The sequence below is a fragment of the Candoia aspera genome, chromosome 4 (genome assembly GCF_035149785.1).
Source record: "Candoia aspera isolate rCanAsp1 chromosome 4, rCanAsp1.hap2, whole genome shotgun sequence".
NCBI lineage: Eukaryota > Metazoa > Chordata > Lepidosauria > Squamata > Boidae > Candoia > Candoia aspera.
Genome location: NC_086156.1, coordinates 64,863,686 through 64,883,146, shown reverse-complemented (window position 1 = coordinate 64,883,146; position 19,461 = coordinate 64,863,686). Strand labels below are relative to the sequence as shown.

At 37.2% G+C, this 19,461-nt stretch overlaps 1 protein-coding gene across 1 annotated transcript in view; it reads left to right on the top strand.

The window, feature by feature from the left end:
* The window catches only part of SDHA (succinate dehydrogenase complex flavoprotein subunit A), a 41,095-nt gene that overhangs the window by 17,556 nt on the left and 4,078 nt on the right, over positions 1-19,461 (top strand). The window contains exons 8-13 of the mRNA XM_063300307.1: positions 173-341; positions 1,108-1,303; positions 1,595-1,766; positions 2,582-2,700; positions 11,311-11,422; positions 12,062-12,192. Coding sequence (XP_063156377.1) covers positions 173-341; positions 1,108-1,303; positions 1,595-1,766; positions 2,582-2,700; positions 11,311-11,422; positions 12,062-12,192 — 899 coding nt within the window. The remainder of the gene's footprint in view (positions 1-172; positions 342-1,107; positions 1,304-1,594; positions 1,767-2,581; positions 2,701-11,310; positions 11,423-12,061; positions 12,193-19,461) is intronic.

Sequence of the window (19,461 nt, the reverse complement as noted above, 5' to 3'; positions counted from 1 at the left end):
CACTTATTTTTCACTTATTCAGTGAAAAATTGCCAAGCCATAATTTGAAGCTAACATCTGTGTAGTTCAATTTATTAGGTGTTATACTACATCAAATGTTAAAAGAGCAGTAAATCCTGTCTCTGGGAAGATGGAAGTCATTCGTAAAACATAATTTTAACATGTTTTGCAGGTATTTATGGAGCTGGCTGTCTTATTACAGAAGGCTGTCGTGGTGAAGGAGGTATTTTAATTAACAATGAAGGAGAAAGGTTTATGGAGAGATATGCTCCAGTTGCCAAAGATCTAGCTTCCCGGGATGTTGTGTCTCGTTCTATGACTATTGAGATCCGTGAAGGAAGGCAAGTTCAATCTAACTATCTAGTCTATAAATGTGATTATAAAAGGTGCAGATCAGAGTTGGTTAAATTTTTCTAACTCAGCATATTGTATCTTAAAGAATAAAATACTTTCTCTAAAATATTTACAAGGCTAATTTATAGATGTGTTAATGGGCAGGGAAATAAAAAAATCCAGCTAAGATTTTTAGCTAGATTCCATAAGTAACATGTTTTGAAAAGTCTCCATGAGAAACAATGAAAATAGTGCTTTGCTCTCATCAGCTGAAAAGCTTACTTAGATTAAAATCTGTTGAGTCCCACCAATTTTTTTACCGAAATAACACATTTTTCCAGTTTCTTTAAATGAACCCTCTTGCTGGCATGAGTTAAAGATAGGACAACTAAACTATTTAATAATTCTGTCATTTATTGCAGTACTCCTCCTTTACAAGGTTTTCTAAGTCCTTTGATTTTCTTTTCAAAAACCGTCTCCTTCATTAGCTTTCTGTAGGCACAGGGATTTGGGGTGGGGAGACATTGGTAGTCAAATTGCCAAGTACACGCCTAATAAAGTGATAGTTTGAAAACACTTGACAGTTTTCTCTTACGATATAATTATTTGTTGGTTTTTGACTTAAAATGTTTGTAATATTAAGGAGTAATAGTAAGGAAAAGAATCTCTATTTAACACTCCTGTTTTTAATAATTTTAGTATTTTAGTTTTAGTAATATTAAGGAAAAAAATTATCTCTATTTAACACTCCTGTTTTTAAAATAACAACAACAGAGGTTGTGGACCTGACAAAGATCACGTGTACTTGCAGTTGCACCATTTGCCACCACAGCAGCTAGCAATGCGTCTTCCTGGGATTTCAGAAACTGCTATGATATTTGCTGGTGTGGATGTCACAAAAGAGCCTATTCCTGTCCTACCTACTGTGCATTACAATATGGGAGGTATTCCTACAAACTACAGAGGACAGGTAATTTTTCAAAAATACTATTTGTTAGATGAGAATCATTTTAATAGACCACTCTGGAGTTTTATTTTTGTATACTGTTTAAAGTTCTAACAATACTTCAGAAGAGATACTCCTTTAGTTTTTTTCCTGTGCCTTAGACTAGTGTCAGCAATTCTTTTTCTTTTTGATTACAAGGGATCATGTCATGTCTATATACATGTGTATATGTATATCTATATATATGTATATGTATATCTATATATATGTATATCTATATCTATATATCTATATATATCTATTTTAAAATGACAGGTAATTACACATGTGAATGGCAAAGATCAAATAGTACCTGGTTTATATGCTTGTGGTGAAGCAGCTTCTGCCTCTGTTCATGGTGCTAATCGGCTTGGTGCAAACTCGCTTTTGGACTTGGTAGTCTTTGGTCGTGCCTGTGCTCTTAGTATTGCAGAATCATGCAAACCTGGTAGGTCTCTTTATTTTTCAATTTTTAAAATGGTGTATCTTAAACATTGCTATGCTGAATTTTGTGACAGACTTAAAAATTAAGAATGCTTCATTTGTGTCTTCACTTAATTGCATTTCTAGGTATCAACTTGTGCTTGAATTTGCATGAAAATTATAATACTACTGGGGGGGTTGCTTTCTTTTTTGAAGTACAAAATTGCAGAATATCTGTATGTTTCTAAATGTTTTTTCACTGTCTGTGATGAACTGTGTTATCTAATGTCATTTGGAAGCTATGGCTGCTAAGGTCATAATTCCTCTGTGCTTTCCCAAATCAGCAAACAAACAAACAAATTTAAACTATGTGATCCAGAACTTGCTAACTCTGTCAGAATGTATGGGCCAGGCAGAAACTATTGGAGAGAGGCAATTCCTTGAATAACCAAGCCCTATGCCATGAACGGTTTTATAGGCGATAACCAGCACCTTGAATAGCACCTGCAACTGAATGACCCCTTCCAGATTAATGATTCCTTGAACAGTAGTGGCCAATACTAATTGTCAGTTGTAGATGAGAAATATTAAAGAATCATGTAGAATGGATTCTTCTGTATTTTGATAAGATAGTTACCAATGCATTGTTACTCAGATCTGGAAAGCACTCTAACTTTGCATTGATATAGGTGTCAGAAAGTTAGTTTATTGTTCTGAGTATGTCTGTCTTGCAGATATATTGAGAAGTATATTAGAAAGTAATGGAATATCGGTAATACTACCTGTACCCTCCAAAGAAACCCAATGAAATTAAATAATAACTGTGCTTATTCTTATTAGGAGAATCAGTTCCATCAATTAAATCAAATGCAGGTGAAGAATCTGTTGCAAACCTTGACAAACTGCGTTTTGCCAATGGAAATGTAAGAACATCAGAACTGAGACTTAATATGCAAAAAGTAAGTAAGATCTTTGGATTGGAGGACAAGTTGTTTTTAGTTTGAACTTGCAACACATGATTAATGTATCAACTAGATTTCAGAACTTTCTTAATATTTATTTTCTAAAATATTTTCTACCCTTGACTTTTCCAGATCGAACACTAATGCATCCATCCATAACCTAAATATTGATAAAGTATTGAGGTCTTATTTGGTATGGTTACATTGTTGGGTTCAGCAACTTAAACTGAAGTCTGTTTAGCCACAAGTTCCCTAAGTTGTATTTCTTATATCTCAGCTTTTTAATTTGATTCAAAGGATTCTAATAATATTGCTTGTTTGCTGCATGGAGGAATTGCAGGATACAAATGTGTCTCCCATAAGTTTTGGAAATGATTGTTCTAAACAAGGAGGATTTATTTTCTTGCATAGAACCATAACACATTCCTCTTTCTTCTATACTACTTTTAGCTGCTACTAACTTTGTAGATATTTTTCAATAAATGATGAAATAAATTTTCTATTTTGCACAGAGGCTAATAAAGGTAGCATATTGTAAGAATTCTTATGTACTGACTGATTAATTATGTACCATCAAGTTAGTGTTGATTCTCTTTTTTTATAAGAATTTGATTAAATTAAAGGTAAAAACTACAGAAAAAAAACCTACAAAGAAAAAAAACTGAAAAGGTGTAGAAACGCAAGAAATTTTTTTTTTTTAAAGTTACAGAAAGAGGTGACTTCCAACTTTTAACAGCAAGGGATATATAACAAATTTCCATAATCAATCTCTTACTCTAAAGATCACATTATTTCTGTAAATCATACTATTGGCACATTATAAAAATCACTAAGTATAGTTGTTCCATCCCCTTATATTAAAAGAGAAAAGAATATACATATATAAACCTCCTAATCAACTCCCCCCCCAAAGATAATATTTATTTAGTTATTTCCTTCCTACAACTATTCTATACAATCCTGTCTAATATAATAAAGATCAAACTAAAAAAAACATATAAATTGTCTACCATTATACTTGATAATACAGCAATTGTAATAATCTTAATCATGTCAAACCCAAAACCAGACATTATTTTTTATATTATACCTTAATAATCTTAATCCAAATCGTTAAAGATAAATGAAATCAGCCAAACCCTTAAAGCAATCCAGTTAAATATTCTTAAACCCTTATCCCACTTCAAAACAGACCAAAGCATTTAGATATCCCCACAATACGTACAGAACTTTTTTCTTAAGGAAATCAAACAGCCCAACTGCCCCCCTCAAAAACTCCAACTTCACTTCAGGAAACCTCCCAAACATAATAACCCCTTCTTTTCCAAGTCACTCCATCAAAAGATCTATTTCACTTATGGCTTGCAACTTGATAATTTCTTCAACTCAATTACCCAATCTCCAACATCTCAGCGGAAGTCAAAGAAACATTCCTGTCTCTGTTAAATTCCTCAATTTCATCCCCGACCATATGAGACATTTAAAAGCTCATATTTTCCACAATGTCCTGAATGCCTTGCATAAAAACTTGCTAAGAATCTGAAAGAACCTGCTTAAAATCTCGATAGAAATTGGAGAAAGACTGTTTAAGGTCCTCCATGTCTCAAGCAGTAGATTATGGTGCCCCATAGGAGCCTAACCAACAAAAGTCAAAGATATGAAAGAATGTGTTTACACAAGTGAAAGTGATAAGCAGACAATTCCCCAGGGAAAGTAGAAGCAGAAAACTGAAGGTCAAAAAAGCCGATTCAATGTGTAGGAAAAGGCTAGTTTCTTCAAATTTAGTACAAAAATAATAACAGGGAGACAATTATTTACCCTCAGTCCTCCTTAATATCTGGATGGAAAACAAGCGAAGCACCAAGAGAGCCCTCTTCTCCTTGCTGTAGAAAGCCTCTCAGGGTACACATACTTAAAAAAATATAAATTGGGTGATTTAGAAATGGGGTGGCTGGTCTTAATGTCCCTTTAAGGTTACAGCGCAGCTTGGAAATTGTGACGTCCCAGCCTCCTGCTAGCTCTTACCAGATGAAGGTGAATGCTGTTTGTGATCCTCTGGCTGCAAGCAGCTGTCCGAAGGACAGATGGGATGATTCCGAGTGTTTTCTTTTCCCGTAAAAACCACTCCTGGGCTTCAGGAAAAACCTTCCTGAGCCCCCCCCCCAAAAACTACTGCATTGTCAATTCTCTCCATGGAGCCTGTGGGCATAGCTATTCAGTCCGCCATATCCCCACCAGAAGTCTCAGGTTAGTGTTGATTCTTAGGGACCACATAGATAGATTTCTCTAGGATGATCTGTCCCTAACCTGATTCTTCAGATCTTCTAATGGTATGCTGTTCATCACTGTAACTGAGTCCATCCATGTTGCTGCTATTCATCCTCTTCTCTCTTCTTCTGCCTTTCCCAGCATAATGGACTTCTAGGTCTTTGCATTATATATCCAAAGTATGATAATTTGAACCTCGTCATTTGTGCCTCAAGTGAGAACTCTGGGTTGATTTGTTTGATTAATCATTTGTTTGGGTTTTTTGGCTATCCATGGTATTCTCAGGAGTCTTCTCCAACTTCCTATCCTGCTTCTTCAAAGTCCAACTTTCGTTTCCATGAGTGTCACATTGCCTGCACCATTCTGATCTTTGTAGGTATAGACACATCCCAACGTTTGAATATCTTTTCTAAGGCTTTTGTGGCTACTCTGCCAAGTGCTAGTCTGCTAATCTTGACTGCTGGTGTCAGATTCCTCCAATCAAAGGGTTCACAGAACCCCTTATCGGAGCATCTTCCATCACTTCCTTAGCAATGGCTCTCTGTTGCCAGATGGGAGGGGGTGTGAAGTTGGAGTGTGAATTACATTATTATGGCTACAGATTTATGATGGGGCACATCAAGGCCAGTGGTTAGAGATACACCAGAACACCACCTGGATGGGAGGGGGGGTGACATACTTTCGTGGAAAAGGGAGGCAGACAAGGGAATGTAGTTTTAAATGTATGTTTTAGTGGGAATTCTCCATTCGCAGCTTTGATTCTGTCCTAGCCATTTCGCTTCATTAAACAGTTAAAGGAATCTGGACTCCTGACTGTTATTGTGTGAATGCTCGAATGGTCTGGTGCTGACAGCTGGTTCCCTTACTGTTGATGATTGATTTTAAAAGACAGAAGCTATCCACCATTTCAGTATCTCCATTGTCAGTTCTAAAGCTGGTTGCTGTACCTGTTGTCATTAGTTTAGTTGTCTTTATATTTAAACTTAGTCCCATTTTTTCCCTGTGCTCCTTGACTTTCATTACTGGACCTAGAAGATCATTTGCATTTTCAGCTGTCAGAGCTGAATATGAGCATAGTGCAGGTTATTGATGTGTCTTCCTCCAATTTTAAAACATGCTCATCTTCTTCTAGTCCAGCCTCCCTCAATATGTATTTTGCATATAGCCTTATCTCCTTTGCCAACCTGGAGTCAGTCTGTATCACCATATGCTATCTGTACTGTGGTTTCCTGACCTGTGTATAGGTTTCACCTGAGATTAAGGAAATGTTCTGGGATTCCCATTGTTTTAAGCACACTGCACAGCCTGTCATGATTGACACAATCAAAGAACTTTCTATAATCTATGAAGCACATACTAAATTTTCTACCCTATATCAGCAATAATGTCTCATGTTCCCCAACCTTTTCTAAATCCATCTTGAATATCTGGCATCTCATTTTCCATGTAGGGTTCTAATCTGAATGATCCTAAGCATTCCTAATCCTTAGGAATGATCCTAAGCATTATTTTGCTAGCATGTAAATTAAAGCTATTGTATGGTGGTTTGCACACGCTGTTAATTCTCCTTTCTCTGGTATCTTAAATATTAATGGCCACATATTACTTCATGCAAATTCTATGAAAAATTATAAGGCCATTAAGAAATGCTGATCTGGCATACCAGACAAAGATATTTTAGGTAAGGATTAATTAGTGGAAAAAAATTGTCTTAGGACAAACAGCATATTTTTCAGGCACCAACTGCTTTTATGCTATTTTTCTGATAGTTACAACAAATAATGTTAAATAAAGGCCCCAAATTTGCAAGATCACAAAATGTCACGACATTTTGGTGTTCTTTAATGGTATTTCCATATGAAATCTAAGGTTTTGGTTGCTGAATTATTTTTTAGGGAAGTGTTCCACAGATGCCATTTGCACAATTTTTGTATACTATTTTGCCTACAAGCATAGTACTGCCAATTACACTTAGCAATACGATTATGGAATTGAGGGCTAATAGAAGTGGGGTTTTTTGTTTACTTATTTCAAATATTTCATTTTATTATATCAAAGTAATAGAAGAAAAATATGCATACATGCAAATTAAAATTACATTGTAACCTCAGAATTAATTATCATGATAATAATTAAAAAGAAAATCCTAAAAATTGCTTGAAAGTCTTCTTCCTTGTACCTTTCTCAAAAAGCAAATTCAAATGTTGACAAAGACACATCAGATTGTTGCAGATTGGTATAGATTTCTCCTTCCAGTGCATTATGTCTTCCACCACCACCTGCTTGGAAGAGGGGGGAAGGTTATCTTTTTACAAACTGTATATCTCATGTCAATTTAATCAATACAGTAACTTTAACTATTTTATGGTTTTTATTGTAAGCTGCCCAGAGTCACTTGCTGAGATGGGCGGCTATAGAAATTGAATAAGTAAGTAAACAAACAAACAAACAAAACTCATGTTAATTTAATCAACTTCCCATTAAAAGCTTATTGGCTTTGGAGTTAGTTAATTAGGAATTCATTCATTCAAAACCACTAATCACTGCAAAACTGCTGAAAGCAATAACAGCATCTAGACCTTATAGACCAAATAAAAAATATTTGAATTCTGTAAATTACTGCAAATCACTCTGAGCCATTATTACAACTTCTGCAAAAATTTTAATAACGACTTCCTTAGAATAGAGTTGACCGAAAGAGATAATATTACAAAAAGCTTTGCTTACACAGAAAAGGATTTATTCCCTATGTTTAAACTGGAATTATCCTATCATGAAAAATTTCCATTGAAAAACTGGTAAAATTAAATATGTGGTCCATTACTTTCAATATATATCTTGTGGCTTTATGTATGAGTATTGAAACTGATCCCTGTACAGACAGAAATCCCAATACTTTCTAGGATTTGATCTAACAAATTTTTCAAGTTGATTCCAAAGAGTAGCAGAGTTCTGAAATTCCTTATTCCAGACAGCTAGTAACTGAAGTTAGAATAAAATATTCATTGATAAATCTAAAAATGTGATAAGTTAAATCTACCTTTCCCAGCAGGAAACTGTAAAATGTGCAATGAAAATCTTGCAGGCGATCTCTGCCAAAACATTTATTTAGTCTTGTTTAAATTCATTTAGAATATTATGATAGGAAAAATGCAGGAAGGCGCCTCAAAAAATAAACCTTGAAATTAAATTCAACTTAATCACCCCAAATACTAAAGGAATTCTAAGCTAGATGTGTTTTATATCAGAGCAAAGGACATGTTCAAATGTACCAACTAAGAAAGCTCCCTAGGGATTATATTATTATATAATATGAGAGCCAGTTTGGTCTAGTGGTTAAGGTGCTGGGCTAGAAACCAGGAGTCTGTGAGTTCTAGTCCTGCCTTAGGCATGAAAGCCAGCTGGGTGACCTTGAGCCAGTCACCTTCTCTCAGCCCAACTCGGTGCAATGTAGACTAGACTCCTCGTGGTGCACCCTGGGCAACATGACTTGTCACGGCTAAATAGTCTACACATCTGGCTGCTGGACCTCACAAATATTTCCCAGCAAGAAAAGCAGCATGAACACCGAACTGTTATGCCATATGATTAAAATAATAATAATAATTTAATATAATAATATTATATTTACAAAATAGAGAGAACATAGCCCAAAACAATATTCATCAAATTTATTGTGATGACTTAGTTGTGTCAATTCTGATTTATTCCAGTTTATAGGGTAACTAGATTTTTTTTATAATTTATTAATGATTACAATTGAAAAAATAAAAACTAATACAAAGTAGAAAAAAATCTAAGTAACAAAATAGAAAGTGCAGAAAAGAAAATAGTAAAGAAGTAACTTCTCCCTTCGTCACAAGTATAAACAGTTTTGGTAACTTATCACCTTCTCTTAAAATGCAGCAAATGATCTCTTCTTCCCATATGTCATCTTTTATCTATAAACAAAATCTTAAAGCCTGGTCATTCAGTCCTAATGTCAGCAAAAGTTTATTAAGGGTTACCAGAGATAGCTACACATCTTTAACAATCTTAGTTTTTAATCCTTTCAAATAATGTCCTAGAACTTGTTTTCTTTTCATTTTTTCTTTGTCCCTTCTCACAAATTCCTTCAAAACTTTAAAACCTCTTTTGTAAATCCAATATAGATAAATTATCCAAATCACCATTCTGGTTTCCTATTTGTATGTCCCTTTTAATTATTAAGAAATCGACTGGTTTCATTTGTATAATCAGTATATCAACTTTTTCCATATCATTATTGTAGCCTGTCATCTTTAAATCAGATCAGTTTCAGTCTTGTCTGGTACAGCTTGTTCCTCTTGTATAACATTATTTCCACACAGTCTATCTGTGAGGGCAGACATTCTTAAAATTAACTTTGTGGTCCATTGTTCACAAATATAGAGCCAGTTTGGTCTAGGGGTTGAGGCACCAGGCTAGAAACCAGAAGACATGAATTCTAGTCCAGCCTTAGGCATGAAAACCGGCTGGGTGACTTTGGGCCAGTCACTCTTTCTCAGCCCAACTCAACTCACAGGGTTGTTGTGGGGAAAATAGGAGGAGGAAGGAGTGTTGGGGATGTTATGAGTTATTTATAAAAATAATAAAGGCAGGATTTAAAAAAAAATCCTTCAGTACCTCTAATATTAAAGTATTTTGCTCCATTCTGTTTTAGCATGTCAAATTTAAGTGTTCTTCTCTTAATTACAATCTTTAGTTTCTTCTAGTCCCCTCTAGTGTCCCATCCTTTTTTTTTTTTTGAACTCCCAACAACAGCAATTTCCCACGGGAAGAATTCTTGTAATTAATTTTATAGTGTTATTTCAAACCTATCTGGACCCTTCGTCCATTTATAATTTTCTAAAAATCAACACCCTAATCACCCTTTCGCTCGCTGTTTATTCCAAAAAATACAACATCTTTCGCTAAGGATTGAAGGAGACTTACCTAGTAAATGCCATAAAACATGCCATTCCAAAGGTTCTTAATATTTGAAAAGCAGTAGAAAAGTAATTCAAAAAGTGATTAAGAAATTAGGCTTGATCAAACTTTATGTCCATATAGGCTACATTAGGACTATGAGCTTAGATGGAATCCCTCGATTCCCAGCCACTCAACTGATAAGCTGACTGCAAAAGCCATGGTTCCTGCACTCATGAGGAGTAGCTATCCAGAGTATGTGTGGGTGATCTCACAATCTCTCCTTTCTCCGGAGAGATTTTGCTGGCCAAGATTGAGCATCTGGCCACCAATCTCTGCTATAATGCTGTCCCCGCTTAGTTTGCCATGTTCTCACCAGAAGTTCCCTATGTGATAACTAGATATGATGGCAATTCATATATTTATAAAATGAGTCTAGAAATAGTCTATAAAGCCTATTCAGTGTAGTAGGATCTATACTCTGCCCCGTTAGTGTAATTTCATTAATTTTTTTTTAGAATTTCTGATTATACAGGCTAGAGGGTCTAAAGCCAAATTGAAAAGGAGGGAAAAAGAATATATCCTTGATATGCATCTCAAAATAGAGTTAAGGAGAGGGTGCATGAATTAGGAGTTGCACAAATCATATCAATCCATAATATATCTAGTCAGTCAAAATCACCCTTAAATATTTTCAATAAACAACATCAAAGACTTTCTCAACATTCAAGGAAGTTATAGCTTCTGGCCATCTATATTGCATTAGAACAAAAATTTCAGTTATAAATTTGATATTTTCAGAAACTTGATGGAGACCTTATGTAAATCCAGTTAATGGTTGCTTCTTTTTATGATAGGCATATGTAATAATTTGACATTGAATAAATGCTTTGCCAGTGTCCTATATCAAAGATAAAGACATAAATGAATCCCTATCAGTCTCAAAAACTTCATCAAAAAGCTCTGCTTAGTTTTTCAGTGAAGATGTATTTAAATTGTTAAATAAAGCTATAAGTCTCAAGGATCATGGCCTGAAATTGACAATACATCAAGAAATGAAATCTCAGAAAATATATCAAAACAATTTCTGCATATGGAAGAAAGAAAAGTACACTCCTGTTGGAAGCTATAATAGAATGTGAAATATCCATTTATTATGAATTTAGACATAACTTTGTGCAAAAACCAATCTGAGAATATAATTGGGTGGTGGAGTATTTCATCTAAAAAGTACTTGCAGTTTGATTCAAATCACCTCCTAGTATAGAGGTGCTGAAAACAATTACATATTTGTCTTGAAAGTCTGTTGGTGGGCTTTGACATAATTGTTTTGGTAATTGTAGAAACTTAAACTCTTACTTAAGACTATCAAAGAAAACTGATTGAAGTGTATTACTTCTTCATTCTTTATAGGCAATGCAAAGCCATGCTGCTGTGTTCCGTACAGGCCCTGTCTTACAAGAAGGCTGTGAAAAAATATCCAGACTCTATAAAGATTTTGATGATCTGAAGACATTTGATAGAGGTACTGTTTCAATATAGACTGCATCACTGTTAACTTCATAGAAAGTACTGCAACATCCATTTCACTTAAATAAGACTGAGTCAACTGATTTGCAGAGAAATAAGTTAAAAGTAACAACTACAGGTAGTGCTTGCTTAACAACCCTAATTGGGACCAGAATTTCTGTTGCTAAGCAAAGCAGTTGTTAGGTGAAACATCATGTGACTGCACTGCTTAGCGTTGCTTAGCATTGCAGTCATTAGACCAGGATCATGCCATCATTATGCAAGGACCTCACACTTCTCCTGCCCTGCTGCACTCACCTCTGCCTCAGTTCATTCCACCCACCTAGCTCCTTACCCTTCTCTGCCCTTTTGGCCACCCTGCACTTCACCACCTACCCTTGCCGCCCCCAGCTGACTGTTGCCATCTTCTTCCTCCTGCTGCTGACAAGATGCACCGGCCCAAGACAGCTGCTGGCCCTCCATGAGGCCTTTTGATCCCTGCCTATCTCCTCCCCATCTTTGTCCTTTTGGCCACCCTGCACTCTGCCGCTGTTGCCTGCCTGATACTGTTGAATTATACTGAAAGAAGAATCTAGTGAATCTGTTAAACTGCTTTCTCCCTGTACTTTCTAAAACTCTTCCACATCCTTTGTAGGTGTTGTTTGGAATACTGACTTGGTGGAGACTTTGGAACTACAAAATTTGATGCTCTGTGCTTTACAAACTATTTATGGTGCAGAAGCTCGGAAAGAGTCACGTGGAGCTCACGCTAGGGAGGATTATAAGGTACACATTTGTTTATATGTTATTTCTTCAACTGCTATCAGGAATAATATTAGTGTAGGCAAGACAACCACAAAGGTTTGTACTTTCTACAGAGCTATCCTTCTCAAAACTCATTTCTCTGTAAAAGAAGCTTTTATGTTGCATTTTAATAGCTTAAGAATATATCTGAACAGGCTGTTGGTTTTCTATCACTTGAAATTATAAAAATATATAATCTCATGTCCTGATCAGTATTTCTGTTTCAGGTTTCTGAGAAAGGGTTCTTTTGGGAAATAGTACAGACCACCAACAAGGAGAGCATGGCTGTCTTCTATGTTTTTCCAGGAAGGCATTTATTATAGAAAAAGTTTACAAATTTGTTTCTTAACTTCTAACCAAACACTTATCACTCCATCCATCCATCCACACTGCAAATCTGTGTGTCCTATGTATGTATCTAAATTCTAATGAATCTTATAAACAGTTCTCCTTTATTATCTGAGCTGTAACAAAGTCTTTAGCCACCATTTAGCCACTTAGTTGGCTTCTGTTGCTGCCAGATGCCATTCTGAATTGCTGCTGCCTTTGCCCAGTTTTTTCAGTCTGTGGGGGTGGGGTGAGGGGAAGGAAGGTGCTTTATTAGTTGCTGGCTGGCTGCAGGCTGTTAGGAGGGCATTCGAGCAGACTGAATAATTTATAGGAGAGAACTGTAGTTAATTGTGTGCATTTGTGCACACATGTGTAAGAGGGTGTGACAGTGAAGACATAGAATGTTATGTGATCCCATCAATCCAAACTGATTTTTGCAAGAAACAAGCTGAAGAGATGCTTTATGGTTTGATTATTGTTCATCGGGGGGGGAGGGCTGTTCAAAACAATTGGTACAGCTACTGAAAAACAATGCTGAGTTTCTGCCCCCCTCCTAAAGTAGGGCACAGCTAATAGTTTCTCCTGGGTAGATCAAACTGGCTAGACCAATTCCAGTAAAAGTATGTAGTCCTGCAGATAACCAAGCATCAAGCTATGTAGGGTTAGGCTATTATCAGACTTTAAATTGTACCCAACGGATTGTTGGCAACCAGTAGAGAGCCTGCGGCACTGGTGTAATGTGCTCCTATCAGTGAAAACTGGTCAGCACATGGGCTACTGCACTTTGAACCAATTGCATCTTCTGGGCATTATTCAAGCCAGCCCTATGTAAAGCATGTTACAGTAATCTTAGCAAGCAAGGGCATGAACCACTGTAGCTCCAAGCAGGGTCACTGTGGGTGCACCAGCCTAAGATGGGAAAGGCCCCCTAGCCATGACCTCCACCTGCTGTTCTAGCAGGAGCTGTGAGTCCAGAAGAACCCCCAAGTTGCAGACCTACTCTTTTAGAGGTAGTGCCAACACTGCAGCAGACAGAGAATCCCAGTGGACAAACAGTAACACTGTCTTAGTAGAATTCAGTTTAAGCCTCTTCTCTCTCATCCAGACCCTCATAGCCTCCAGCTACCAGAACTGGACTTGAGCTGCATCACCAGTCTAGCCTGGGGAAGCAATTATAAAGTTGGGTATTGTCAGCATATTGATACTAAATCTGAAACCTTTGGATGACCTCTCCCAATGGCTTTTTGTAAATATTAAATAAGAGGGGGGAGAGAACCAGCCCTTGTGGCACCCCTTAAGGAGTAGTTATTAGGCTTATCTCTCCTGCCCCAACACTAATGATTGGAACCACTTGCCACCAAGGAAGGAGCAGAACTACTGTAACACAGTGTCCGTAGTCCCTGTAGACTGTCTAGAATGGTACCATGGTTGATGGTATTGAAGGCTGCTGAGAGGTCTAAAAGGAACACCTTTGGATAGAAACACTCCCTTCATCCAGATCCAGATAAACATTGTCTAGTGCAACCAATGTCCATATCCATTCTATATCCAGGCATCAACCCTGATAGCAGAGGGTCCAGATAATCTGTTTTCTCTGAGGCACTCCATAGCTGATTCCCCAAAACTCTCTAAATACAGCACTCCTTGTTTAGCAGCTACCTCATTTAGTGACTTTGCAAATACGATAACAATAATAAAAATAAAAAACAATTTTCCAACCAGTGCACACATTTATGACCACATTTCGTCTGCCTAATAACAGAAACCTTCAGTGTGAAACTGGTTATGGTCTGGTTAGTTTCAGACAGCAGTGCAAGGGGCCAGAGGGTTCTAATCAACTAATTAAGGTCACAGAGCTAAGCTTGTTAACTTGTGGTTAGCACTCTTTAGGGAAGTGCTGTGGAGAAAAGCAGCTCAGGAAGAGATAGCTTGTGTAAGCAAACTCTCCACCCTGCAAGGAGGCAAAAAAAGGGGGGGGGAAAAACAGGTCAGGTACAGGACACTGTACGAGAGAACTTTATCTAAATGAGATGGCAGTAACCATTGACCTTTGCAGCATCTGTCTGTCTCTCTGTCATGTGTTTGCTTAGCAACCGTTTCACTTCCAATTTAAGGAATGGATTGCAGTCACTAAATGAGGAGAGGGTGTAATCTTCCCCAAAAATGGACAGTTCGAGACTGGTGATAGTTGTCCAATACCTCCAAATCCAGAGAGGGCCTCTTGAGGAGGTATACCATAGCCTCTTTCAAGACTGCCAAATGTATCCCCTCCCACAGCAAGACGTTAACCATCTCCCAGATCCAGGAAATTATCTCCCCCTAATGGCCTGGAAGACCCAGAAGGGACGGGATCCAGCCTGATTCACTCGTGGCCAACAGAGAGGGGCTGCTTAGAGGTGATTTTGGCAGAGACCCAGGTTGCCTCATGATGCCAGTAGTGAACCAGGCCCTCAACAGATTCACCCACCAGATTGTCATGAAGCTTCTAAAGCTCCCATTGGAAGCCAACCAGATCCATCAGGTGCCTGAAGTGGACCATTTGAGTATGTCTGGCCCTACAGAGGTCCTGGGTGGCAGTCAAATGCATGTGATCTAACTATGGCAAATAGTTGGTGGTAGTACCCCCCTTCCCCCCCAATAGCCAGATCATATAACAATTGCTCCAAAGCAAAAATAAGGTCAAAGTGGGTAAATTTCAGAAAGAGTGCTATCACTGCCCTCACCCAGCCAGGTTTCAGTCATTGCACAACAGATCTGCCTGCTCATCCACCACCAAATCATGAATGGATATAGTTTTATGGCAGACAGACCTGGCATTCACCAGCAGCACCCTAAAGCCAGATGTCTTATTCTATTCTCGTTTATAATGCCTGAGTTGGGAAACAAAAATAAGTTTAAAAGGGAGAGGTTGGTTCAGCATATTTTGAGAAATAAAGCTTTCAGCTAACATTCACAGTAAAACATTTATATCCAATGTATAACTTAGAGTTCATTATTCATTCTTTTAAAAAAAAGAAATGATACATAATAGTAGTTTTCTTTGTGTCCACTAGGGTCCATGCCCATCTGATTTTATTTTAGATTCCTTTACTTAAAACAAATGAGAAACTAGTAGGCCTAAGCATTTCAAATATGTACAGTGGTGCAAGAAGATTGATACAGTTATACAATATTATTCCATAACTAATCAAGAAAAATGTTACATGAGATGAGCTATAGATGTTTTTGAAATTGTGTAAGTGTATTCTTATTTTTGAAATCTCTCTCTGGAGACTTAGCTCATCTTCCATCCATGATCAAGATAATTTCAACTTTAACACAATACTCTTGCTGGAGAATGTCTTAAGATTCACTGAACAATGTGGAGTGCCATGCACCAGAGTTTTCAAAACTGCATTGGTAACCGACAGACCAGAAAACATAACAATTTCAAGATTTTAATCCTTTATTGTTGAGAGTCTTAACTAGTAAGTAGGAGGAAAGCATGACTAGTAAGCATAAAATCATAGAAAGGGACTGGGAGGATAATCCACTCCAGCCTTCTGCAATGTGCAGGAAACCAATTAAACTGTCTTTCAGAGATGACTTTCCAAAGATAGATAACCTACAACCTCTGAAGGTATGTTATTCCACTGTCGTGCAGTCCTATCAGAAAGTTTTTCTTAAGTTAAGTCTAGATACCTGCAACTTATATCCATTATTTCTGTCCAAGTTTCTGTTGCAATAGAAAATACTTTCTTACCATCTTCCCTATGGCACCTTTTATGTACCTGAACACTGATATTCTCCCCCCGCTGCTTTTTCTCCAAATTGAACATCCCAAGTTCCTTTAGTCTGTCCTCACAGGGCATGTCATGAAGTCCTTACATCATCTTTGTTGTCATCCACTAAACCTTTTCTACATATCAGTATCCTTCTGGAAATGTGCCCAGAATTGTACACTTCAGATACAGTACTCCACTTGAGGTATTAGTCTCACCGGTGCAAAGTGGAAGGGAGTAAGTGCTGCATGCATCTTTAATACAGTGCTTCTTCCTATACCCAGTGGCCACAACACCCACAGCTACTCAGTCTTGCTATGGTTCAGCTTGAGTCTGTAAGTCTCCATTCAGACCCAAACAGCCTTCAGGCACTGGGACAGGACCTTGACAATACCAGCTGACTAGCCCAGAGTCGAGATACACATCCTGTGAAAGTAAGAAGACACAGAACGATGATTCTCTTACTTTATGTTCCAGTGAATGGTGTTAATTAAGGTTTTGGGAATAAGTGTGCAACATTCTGAAGGAAGAAGCAGTGGAAGGTTCTTCTGTTAGGTCACATAAATGGAAGGGTGAGAGAGTGAGATAGAGTACAGAAAAAATGATGGGATATTTAATATCTTAGAATGAATGAGCAGAGTTGGCAAGTTACTGCTTAGAAAAAAGAATAGTGATTTAAGTATAGGTAGACCTTGCTTAGCTACTGCCTTGGGCAGCAACCATTCAAAGTTACAATTGTGATGAAAAAGTAACTTTGCAACCAATGCCCGCATTACGACCTTCACAGCATCTCTGAGTCACATGTTTGCCATTACTGAACACCTTTGTCTTGTGCCTGACCTGTTATTTTTCTTTTTCCCTGTCGCAGAGCAGAGAGATTGCCTAAACAAGTGATCTCTTCCTGAGCTGCTTTTCTCAGCCCAGCACTTCCTCAAGAGGTGCTAAGGGCAAGTAAACAAGTTCAGCTCTGTGACCTTACTTAGCAGGCAGGTGCTGCTGTCTGTAACTGACAAGACTTAATCAGTTTCACCCCTGCTTTTGTTTGCCTCTTAAGCAGCTGGGGGCTCAGAGCCACAAGGACACCAGGCACTAGGCAAAGAGCAGGTGCTGGTGCATTCCTTTAGATGTGTATTCTTGTGTGCCTGCTTACTCTCTTGTAATCCCTTCCACTCCAATGAATGTAAACACAAACATTAATTCTCTTCTTGCTAATTATCCCAGTGCCAGGATGAGCATTTCAAAGGGCATGGGAGTAGAGAAAAAGGAAAACTGAAATAAATCGTAAGCACAGTCACAGTCACATGATTTTTCCACTTAGTGACTGCATCACTTAGCAACCAAGTTGCTGGTCCCAATTGTGGTTGCTAAACAAGGAATACTTGTATAAGCATTGTTGGTGGAGAACCTGAATGATTTGCAGCAAATGTTAGATTGTATGATGCAACAAGGAATATGGATCTGAAAAATTAATGTATCTTAGACCAAAGTAGTTGCATTAGTATACAGTTATATAGTACATACATTAATAGCTAAAATGAGAGGAAGTAGATCCATACTGTGAGAGCCAGTTTGGAGTAGTGGTTAAGGCATCAGGCTAGAAATCAGGAGACCGTGAGTTCTAGTCCTGCCTTAGACATGAAGCCATCTGGGCGACCTTGGGCTAATCATTCTCTCTCAGCCCTAGGAAGCAGGCAGTGGCAAAACACTTGTGAAATCTTGCCAAGAAAACCGCAGGGACTTGTCCAGGCAGTCACCAGGACTCAACCCTGACTCAAAGCCCCCCCATTAAAAGATTAATATTTTATTCTTCTTTAAAATTATTTTTATTTAATATCTATATTTTTAAGAACACAATCTTTAATCTTACAGAAAAAGAAACTTAAAAAATTAAAAATCAAACTAAAGATACAGACTAAGAAGGAATAAAAAACAATACAATAATACCTTGTATTGTTTATATTATAGTAGTAAATTCATTGGTAAACCAGTGACTATTGATAAAGTATAACATATAAGATAGATTCATACTTAATTCTAAATGAATAAATCTTTGTTCTTTGAATGTCGGTAAAGTTGGGGTAATGTATTGAGAAATTTAAGACATGCAAACACTAATAGAAAAGTAGTAGGTCTATTGCGAGGAATGTTTGTCAAAAGAAGCAAAAATGGCTATAAGCACATGTGTCTTCCCATTTTGTTATATTGAAGTAAGCATTGTCAGGAAAAATAAAAGTAGCATGCACTGGGAATGAGATACATAAGATTTGCTGTAGAAGAAGAAAAGATAGGGTCAAGAATGGAGCTGAATGAATGTGGATTGAGCACAAAAGTGAATGACCAACATGAAAAATATGTTGAGATGGTTTGGTCATATAGAGAGAATGAATGAGGATTGGATAGCAAAACACTGCTAGCTAAATCAGAATTCCAAAATCATTCTTTAAATGTTTGGTGAGGAGTATTCCAATATGTGAACACATATGTGAAGATTCTTGCATATTATACTCCACAGTATTTATCTTGAGGTTTAAATCAATATATTAAAATTTCTCGGAGTTTCTTTACATCTCATTTATTGGCAAAAAGAATGAGCATGTGGATTAGCCATTTATGCGGGATATTGAAGAGAGCAAGAAGGGTGACCTTGATGGAGATATGCAGAAGCTGTTGCCAAGGAAAAAGGGGCTGAAGCATTTAAGTCCAGAATGGCCAGATAGAATTCGGAAGCAGCTCAGAGAGAAACCTCCCTACTTCACTGAACTATAAGGAGGAGGAGGAGGCACAGCACAATCAGACTTGTAAGATTCTGCTATTATAGCCAATTTCTATAAAAGTAGTTTTAGCCTTCCTGTGGAGTTGATTTAATGACTGGTCTACCTAACCAGGCTGACAGATATTTTTATTAAATTAGCTATATATGAATATATCATCTATTCAAAATTTAAATAAGATTAATAATATAATGCAATCCTAATTTAATGATTGGTATAGAGTGACCTTATAAGAAAAAATGTTTATGCAGTTTGGGTAAAACCACAGTTACTTTGCAGTTTCTTGAAAGCATATATAATTCTACCAATACCTCTATTGACATCACTGTTACATAAATTGCATTGATGGGATGAAGCCCCATTCTCAGCATAGCCAATTTTCATTCAAT